The sequence below is a fragment of the Eimeria mitis genome, genomic scaffold, assembly GCF_000499745.2.
Source record: "Eimeria mitis Houghton genomic scaffold, Emh_scaff1733, whole genome shotgun sequence".
In the NCBI taxonomy this organism is placed as follows: Eukaryota; Apicomplexa; class Conoidasida; order Eucoccidiorida; family Eimeriidae; genus Eimeria; species Eimeria mitis.
The window spans coordinates 1-9315 of NW_024015085.1; the positions used below are offsets into that span (position 1 = coordinate 1).

General features: G+C 49.8%; 2 protein-coding genes across 2 annotated transcripts; one reads left to right on the plus strand and one right to left on the minus strand.

Annotated features, from left to right (window-relative positions):
* Window positions 1-1059: 1059 nt before the first annotated feature.
* On the plus strand, window positions 1060-6766 carry EMH_0042600 (DnaJ domain-containing protein, putative; the record flags this gene model as incomplete). The annotated part of the gene is made up of 10 exons (XM_038022345.1): window positions 1060-1640; window positions 1744-1928; window positions 2059-2298; window positions 2467-2607; window positions 2855-3047; window positions 5219-5256; window positions 5331-5428; window positions 5621-5675; window positions 5950-6206; window positions 6548-6766. The coding sequence occupies 10 exons, from the start codon at window positions 1060-1062 to the stop codon at window positions 6764-6766; spliced, it is 2007 nt and encodes a 668-aa protein (XP_037878199.1).
* Window positions 6767-6949: 183 nt separating this feature from the next.
* Window positions 6950-9114, minus strand: EMH_0042610 (histone deacetylase, putative; the record flags this gene model as incomplete). The annotated part of the gene is made up of 9 exons (XM_038022346.1): window positions 6950-7020; window positions 7226-7285; window positions 7452-7513; window positions 7630-7741; window positions 7903-8043; window positions 8154-8262; window positions 8417-8570; window positions 8753-8923; window positions 9023-9114. 9 exons carry the CDS (start codon window positions 9112-9114, stop codon window positions 6950-6952), a joined length of 972 nt encoding a protein of 323 aa, XP_037878200.1.
* Between the last annotated feature and the right edge of the window lie 201 nt (window positions 9115-9315).

The following is a 9315-nucleotide window of genomic DNA, read 5'->3' on the forward strand; positions in this document are numbered from 1 at the left end:
TATATATATATATATATATATATATATATATATATATATATATATATATATATATATATAAAGAGGGCATCCTGTATACTATATGACTCTAGCCGTGTAGGCAGTTCATTTCAACATTTAGTAAGAAATTTTCGTTCGGCTTGCCTTTGCCGGTTTTCTTTTTTGTTTTTAATTTGCAAAAATTTTCTGAATATTTCTCCGTAAACTGCGCGGCGTTTCAGCGCTTGCTGTGTGGCGCTCATCGAGACCCATGATGAACGTCAATGCCCTGAATATGAATGCAGGAAAGCTGGCAGTATATTTACCTCTGCGAGCTTCAGACATTCTGATTTAAACAAAAAACAAAGTATTAATGAATATAAATTACTCCTTATTATAATTATACAACTAAACAACACAAAAAAAAGGCCCCCGGCGAGCATGCATGACATGCATCAGTCTATGGGGCCCCTCTCGCAGCGTCGGTAGCGGCGGCGTTCATCGGCCCCCAATACATAAAAAGAAAGCGCTAAGAGAATTTCTCTGTGGTGTCTTCATAAAGATACCCTCAGTGTTGGTGTTACCACAAGAAACACCAGCAGGGTTATACCATTCCTTTCTTCTGTTGCCTGCTGATGACGCCGTTGGTGTTGAACTGGGGGTATCCGTGCGCATTGGCTCAAGAGCTTGATTCCTGCATCTCTGCCTCCACCAGGACATATTTTATAAAGGTTTTTATTTTCTTAGAAAGCCAATAAAAACCTTTTTTATTGAACGCACGATCGGAGCCGTCCGTGTAAGCTTGAATCGCCGGCGTGTAAATACATCTGAATATAAATACAAATATAAAAATATGAATATATACCTACAGATATAGTTGTATATACTTTTGCTTCCACCCGGATGCCGAGACCGACCAATGCAGATCCTGCAGCCTCAACGCCCCAGGGCCCCTCTAGTGTCTGAGTTGCGCCACGGGGGTCTGCATAAACCCTAAACCCTAAACCCTAGGGAGGGGTGCACAGGGCACCAAGGACGCAGCAGTATCTATTGGCGAATCTGGAGGTAAGAGCGGGTAGAATGGGGTCTTTACAGACTGCCCGCTCCCTCCGCTCTGTCCTTTCTTCTCCGCCTGTGTTGCTCAAACACAGCAGACTTGGGTTCAGCGGCCTTGTACGGGATGCAGCACAGAGCAGCGCCGGCGCAGCAGCAGATGCTCGGCAGCTGTTGGGCGCTGACCAGCATCTGACGCCGTTCCCACTGGCAATTCGGCTTAAAGAATCAGGCTTCTCGCCAACGCGATCGCCCCGTTGCCTCAATGCAGAATCCAGTGTAGCTACGCAGCTGCAACCGCGCGCAGCGTACGTTCAGACTCTTAGAAAGCAGCACTGGACAGGGTACAACGGGTCGAGGTGTATCTCCGGGTTCGCGGCGTCTCCCTTCACGAGCCAAGCCCTGCAACGCAGTTTGGGGGTATTCAGTAGCACTGCGCTGTACAGGGAGGCCGCATGTTGTTTCGGGTTTCCCTTTAGCAGCCGATGCTTCACAACTTCCTCCTCAGTGCCGGACTACTACTCGATTTTGGGGGTCAAGAGAAACGCCACTCAAGAAGAGTTGAAAAAGGCGTACAGACAGACAGCGCTCAAGTGGCATCCAGACAGGTAACATGCCGCCATAGAGTTCGCGCTGCTTCGTGCCTATGTATGCCTTGTCGCTGTTTCATAAGTCTATTGTTTCGACTGCGTTCTGCGTTTACTTCTGCAGGAACCCCGACAACAGAGAAGAAGCGGGGAGGAAGTTTCGTGATGCAAGCGAAGCCTACCAGACTTTGTCAGATCCAGCGAAACGGGCGCAGTACGATGCGTCTATTGACGCGGCCTCATCCCGCCAAGCAGGCGGCTACTCGGGCTACAGCGACCCTTTCGCTTCTAGAGGGCGAGCTGACAGAGGTACGCAGCTGTTCATCTGGCGGGTCTTTCGCTATGAGATGCATGCATCTGTTCGACCACAGAGGCTGCTTCAGCAGAGAAAACAACACCTAATCACGATGCATACGTACGCATGCTGTACCTCCTGCAGGCGGTGTTCACTTTGGAAACCTTACACCAGAAGAAGCCGAGCTTTTGTTTCGCCGAGCCTTCGGCGGTGTTTCCTTAGAGGAGATTCTGCAGCAGGCGCTCAACCAGCAAACTGCTATGCGTTGGGGGAGGGGCATGCCGTTTCAGCGCCATGATTTCTTTGAACATAGAATGGGGTCACGGCCCTCAAAGAGCTTCCTTGACGACCACGAAATCTACGAACTTCTACGGGGCCTTTCGGGTACAGGTAAATATCTCATAAGAGTTGCAATACCAGAAGGATTAGTTAGTCTACAGGGGTAGATGCTGTGTGTTACGTCTCCCTGGAGAATCAGTTTCAGTGTGCAGATAAAGGCGCTGCTATTTGTTATAGTGGGCCTTCACTGTTCTGTTGTGCTGTATGGCGAAGGAGCGAACCCGCAAGGCAGCACGCAAGTCAGTTACTTCACACGGGGAGGACGGATCATCGAGAGAAGAACCACAACACGACGCTTCCCAGGAGGAGGCATTCAAACTGAAACGACAGAACGCGATGTTGGACGAGATACAGGTGCGTGCCTGTATGTTGTATAAACTACAATACATCTCCCTAGGGTAGTGAGCAGTGCTTTTGGCTTTTTTGGATTTCGTCGATAGAACGCCGACCGCGAGCCGTCTCCGGTTTTGGCGGTGGATTCGTAGATGTGAAAGTTCTGCTGCCGCTTAGGAATTTCTCCTGTGGGTAATATTTCTTTGCTAGAGTTTCTGGTGATGATGGGCTGCAGTCTCAGTTGTGCCTGATGCGATCGCTCTTTCAGGTTCTGACATCCCCAGAAATACGAGAAATGATTTCCGATCGCAGCAGACCGCCAGCTCCTCTAGTGAATGGATGCACAGACCTCCAGAAAACAGAACGGGAAACAGATACACAATGGAGGTTGCCAGCCCTATGCAACAGGTCCTGTTGATAGCTCGTGAATACGCCAAGCTGACCTGGAAGCTCATTAAAATGTCTGCTTTACGTGCTTTCGCACGGGCGGTCGTTCGATTTGTGACGAACTTGCTGATGCGCCGCCGATAGTTTTCATCTACTTAAAATTGCAGCTTTGCAAATGTGTTGCCGCGGAACGCGGCACTATGTTATAATTTGCGGATAGAGCTCTTCCGTTCGCGTGTCGCCGTTTCCGATCTGGGTTGCAAGCACGAACCCAGCGGAGCCGAGCCCTATTACTCCTTCAGCCTCGAGTTCAAGCTTTGTATTGCCGACTACTACTCGAAATGTGAGGACGATAAACATGAGATTTCACTAGGAAACTGAAACGCCAACTTCGGAGCGGCCGAGGCCCGTGCTGGAGCTCATCGGAAACCAAGGGGATGCTTGATCCCCGGTTGCGGCCTACGGTGTACGGGGAACACCTTGACGTATGTACACCGCGGAGAGATCGCGGACACAGACGCCTGTCACTTTCATTTTTTCCTCCTGTTTCGAATTCTCTTTGCAATATGCGCTGATTCTTTTTCTGAAATTTTCTTGGATTGTTTTTTTGCGGATTTGTACGGAATGGCCACCTAGAGGGGCCTGATATTTTCGAGTTTTTCGACTTTTCTGAATTTTTTCCAACTTTAACAAAACATTTTTCACAATGCTGGGGCATATTCGTTCACAAAAGAGGCATGGCAACCTTTTGCCCCGCTCTAAGGTGATGGAGCAGAAACGAGGAAAGGCCCAAGAGAGGACGATTGTTTCCCGGCTAAATGTAGTGAGATAGAAAATATTTCAACGCAGAATGAATTGGAGTTTCTTAACCCTCAACTTTAACACTTTAGGTCAAAACAATTGATCTTTTTGAACAGCCGCTGCCTGCGTCTGCGCTTTTGGGGGTCAGGTAGGTCACCCAAGTCATCAACGGGCTCCATTCCACGAACTAAAGAGTTCCACTCATGCAGGAAGATAAAGGAGATAATTTTCGCCGCCAGATGTGCTGTCATCGTGTAAGCAATAAACTTTTTATTTGTGTTGACGGAAAAGAATTCACGAAATACGCGCTCGCAGCACTGAAGGTGGCATCTGCCGAGCCTATGATACGGTACCTATCTACAACCTCAGCTCCTGTTGCACCAACACAGCACGTAACGCCGGTGCTTTTGCAGGAAACAACACAGTTTCTAGCAGACTTGAACCCAGCGGCTCCGTGGAAAAGTAAGCTGAGCTTGAGCTAGGGCATGGCCCCTGGGTTGCTGAACGAATTAACCTTATCAACCTTTCTGAACAGAGGTCACTACTGCGATATACCATTCGAGCAATGACACGGTTGCCGTCGTCTTCGAGCCGAATCCCGGGGGCCTCCAGTGCCAAATATTTATTGCATCTGTACGTCACTCTGTGTTGAGCTTGACGCCGATAGAGACCCCAACAGTCGCGCATCTCATAGGCTCTAGAAGAAGGACAACTGCGAGCCCCTGCTATAGCTTCTGACTTCGGTACGAAGCATAAGACCATCTGGAGAATTAAGCATTGATCCAGTGCACTCTAAAGCGAACGTCGTCTTGTCCCACCCCGCGTTTTTTGAGTTTGACGGTGATAATACTCCTTTTGCATTATTTTTTAAACCGCCGCGTAGACACTGCTGCAACAACAGAGGCAAACGGAGTGATCCTGGCTGCACAGCAAGGCGATGTCCAGTCGTTCCAGTTTTGGGTATGCTCACTGCTTCATGCGTCGTGAGACAATATCTAATGAGTTTCCTCTCAGAATCATACCCAATTTAAACTGGTGTTTGCTGTCCACGGAGAGGAATTTGAAGGCAAGTCACAACTGCACCAATACAGAACTGAAATTTCACAAACCTTTCGATTAGAAGTCAGGTACTGAAACCGTGCATAATAGAAGCAAATACGCAATAATTATGCTATACCGGTGAAGAATTTCGCATGGACTCGCTGCATTATTCAAACCAACAAACGCACGATGCTTTGCTGCATCTGTATTCGACGTAGAAGACGGAAGACGCGTGGTAAAGCAGCAGCTACCACTATTTTTGCATCAAAAGAAACACATGCAGGAATTTGGTCTCAACAGGCGGAAATAGACATCCCGATTGATCAATACAGACGCGTGGAATTTCTAGAGTATGTAATCACCGCAAAACTTCCCGAAGATTTGTGTTGCACTGCTGCCGTAGGCTCCTGGTGTCGAAGCTTCTGTTTAAGCAAGATCGGGGTAAGCTCCATTCCTTCGTTAATGGAACAACAGAGCTAGACCTCAGTGTATTCCTTGTGTTCTTTTGCGTGCAGCAAGCTTACGAGTCATAGACCTCCTAGAAGGCGGAGCAAGCACGAAGGTCCCGCATACGCGCGACTCCTTTTCACCAGTTGGCTTTGTCTTTTTCGAGGTGCGGCGTTGTTCAAGCGGACATTTGTTCAGCTGCTTAATTGATGATTACAGGTGCCAGAGAGAGTCATGGGAAAGAAGTATTTGGATCGGGTTCGGTTTTTGTGCATTCCTCTATGCGGAAACGTTCGCAATTTTTTCACCCGAGCAGAGAGCCAGAAGATTTTTTACGATATCCACCGATGTGGTTCAGTTCTGGATTCTCGAGAGCAACAGACTTGATACGCTGCACAGAATTCAGATAAATGGTAAGCAAATCATCTCTAAAAAACTATTCCTAGTTCTTCAGATATCGCTTAGGCCTTCGTGAGGCTGGCTTGTGCCAGCAGTGCACTGGCGCGAACCTTCTAGTCGTGTGCCCATCGCATGTATCACACAGTAGGCCTAATTTATCATCTATTCTAGAGCAATCTGTTCACTGTGTTCCAGGAAACAGAGAGACGTTTGTCCCATGTAAAAAAAGCAGCACACACAACTCTCGGCTAGCTATGACGTCAGTCATGCTTCTTAATATTATCTCAGGCAACTCCGAGGTGGCATTCGTGAGTGCACTGGAGCTTCACCCTGCTAAGCAAACGGGTGGAAGGACGCCCAAAAGTTTCGACTCTCCCGAACCTGTTGGCGACCGGCGGAATGAACCCACGAAAAGAGGCCTCCGGAGCCCAGGAGAAACCAGCCTCCTCTTTTTTTCAATGGAGGACGGCCAGTATGTGGGGAGCGTCCCGTCACGCCTCTGCGGGGATAATGTCGAAGTTCTGCAGCTCTCTGCAGAAAATATGGTGTGCCAAATTCACCACAAAGCAGCATGCCTTGAACCCTTGAAATTCATATGGCAATCTCAGGCTGTTGGCTGCGGGGACCACGCAGGTACTAAATGCCTAGCTTGCCCCCATCACTAAGGGGCTTAAAACAAATTCAGGCGTTGTCAGGCTGCTTCAGGCATCCTGGATGACGGAGGCCTGTTCACCCGGAGTCACAGAATGTGCAAGTGTGCACGTTAATGCTGGCGGCCCCATGGAGTCGCCTCGTCCCCATTCACCTTCCATCCCATCGCAGACGCCAATGGTAAGCAGCGAAGAAACACAACTCGCAAAAGGCCTTGTGTTGAGTATACTCTCAGCCCTTACCAAAGCCCAAGTTCAAAATGTTGCTGCCGCATCGTGAAAACCATCCGGTGTCCGACAACATCCAGGAGGGGCTGAAGGAGAGTCCTTCCGATCTAGGAATTTCACCATTACAAGATCGAGGCGGGGACATTAACCACCGCAGCAAGCGGACCCTACTCACGGGCCACGACGAACCGGCCGACGGCAGGAAGAGGACCACCCGACTGCCTTAAAATAAAGACACTCTTGTCAGCGCGAGCAAAGCTCCTACTCCCTCAAAATGCCATTAAGAGCAGACTTCAGCAGGAGAAAAATCATTCAAGCACGCTGCTGCTGTCATTCTGACATCCAGCACCACCAAAGCAGAAGGCGTCCACCGGTCATATCGCCAGGGCGCCGAACCTCCTTCCACAATATTATGCGCGGTCGCGGTTGCTGGCAACGCAAAAGTGCTGTGCCGCTTCCTCTTCATCACCGTTCTTATCATCTGCAATATGAAACCAAAAAATGAATGCAAATGCCGAAGTCCTGCGCAATGTCTAACAAAATTGGGCCACGCATATATCTTACGATTCCTCAGCACTTGGATCACTGATGCGAATATGTGCACGTAATAAAACTTAACGAAACAAGGCCACCAAGTAGAGGGGTCCGAACCGTATGCGCAACACTCGCCAAGTGCGTATGCGTACCGCTTTCTTCGCGGCTGCTCTGTAGAACAACTCCGGTCTCCTTTTCAACGTCCGTAAAATCTGCATAAAAAACAATGAAAATGACACAGAGGAAGTGAACCAACAAGGGTTAGCATCCATACACTGACCAATGACCAACGCACTGTACAGGGAGGTGGGTAGGTAACTGTGGAATAGCTAAGTAATCTGCTACACCAGTGTTCCCGCAGTGTTGTTGTAAACCTACTGGCGGATATTTGTCCTCCGATAGGGTAGACGTGCTCCCGCAACGTCGTGCTTATCTTCTGTCTGCACCAAAAAATACCAATCAAAGAAATGCGCCATTTATTCACTGCAAGAGTGGCAGCTTCCCTCCAACCCGAGTGGAAACCCCAATGCTGGAGATGCGTTTGGTGAGGACGTACACAATGGAATCAATGTACTTCTCGTCGTTTCTATTCTCCATATTCGTTGTGCGGATTTTGAGTTCGTAGTTTGGCCCGTAATATCCACGGTATACGCAGGTGTCAGGTATCTCTGCAAAACACAAAAGGCAAAGCAAACCCCTAGACACTGCCATGAAGTTTCACGTATACAGAACGAGTGCTGCCTGCGCAACCGCAACATGACTGGCAAAGCCTTTCAAATGGGCCACAGAAAACTGCGAAATTGTGAATTCGAGGGGCCTTGGTGCGTACTTGGATCAAGGTCAACCCCCAAAATGTAGCCGGTCTCTTTGGCCCAACACCTGGGTACATTTCCCAGGGTATAGCCGCCACCACCGAGGAAGATGGCGGGGACCCCAGCCTTGCAGAAGTAGCGTACGGCTTCACTATGTCCTTCGTCATACACACAAACCCCAGAAAAAGAAGAAGACGACCGTTGAGGGCAAAGCATTCTGCCTTGAAATGCTTCGATTTCTGCATTACACTGGAAAGCAGCAACTCACCGTCAAGAGACAAGTTGAAGCAGCCGAGCCGATCGCCCGCAACTGAATCCGCTCCACACTGAAGAACGACAGCTTCAGGGCGGTATATGTCCATAATTTGATCCATCACCTGCAGCAAGCGAGCAGTATCGAAAGCAGCAACAACAACAACTGCAGCAGCAGCAGTAGCAGCGGCGCATGCAAGAATTTCCTCCTTTATCGTTTAGCCGAGCAAGGAAAGATGAAGGGTTACACCCCCTGGAGCTGAGGATATGCATGCGCACCCGGACAAAGAGGGAAGAATACATATCGTCATCGATCCCCTCGTGCAGCGGCACATTAACGCTGTATCCGAGGCCCTCCTCCATGCCGATGTCTTCCAGTGCACCCGTGCCGGGGAAGAAGTGGCCATACTTATGGAACGAGCAGCACAGGACTCTGCACGCCAACCCAACAACATGCAAGTTTCCCCCTCTCTGAACCCTCACAAGCCGCCCTAGCAAGCAACTGGCTGCTGCTGCTGCTGCTGCTGTTGCTGCTGCTGATGATGCTGGCGATGGTGGTGCTTTGTCATGCTTCTGTCGCTATGCTTCGCTGGGCTTTGTTTCGTTTCGGCCTACCGAGGGGAAGTGTAGAACGCCTCCTCGACTCCATCGCCGTGGTGTATATCCACGTCTACATACAGCACACGATGTTTATATCTCAGAAATTCCAGTGCCGCGAGCACGCAGTCATTGACGTAACAAAAGCCGCTCGCCTCGTGCTTCTTCCCGTGGTGAAGGCCCCCAGCCCTGCGCATGCAGCAGCACCCGCAGCAGCACATCGACTCCGCGCCCCAAACCAAGCCCCCCGTCTATCCCTCCCTTGCTATGCTTCCTTTCATCGATCACCAGATCTGCTGCTGCACAAGCATATGCTCCTGCTGCTGCTGCTGCTGCTGCTGCTGCTGCTGCTGCTGCTGGTGTACCAGTTGATGGCGCATTGGTACTCTCCCCGCACGACTCTGCGTGCACCTTCAATGCTGCCCCCGCTGTATGTTTTGCAGTACTCCCAGAGGCCGTCGAATACTGGGCAGTCTTCGCCTATATTATATCTACTTATTTGGTCAATAAAGGCGGGGGCCCCCGGGGGCCCCCCTGAATCTGTTGTTTCTATACTGGCTGTGCTGCTGCAGCTGGGGCCT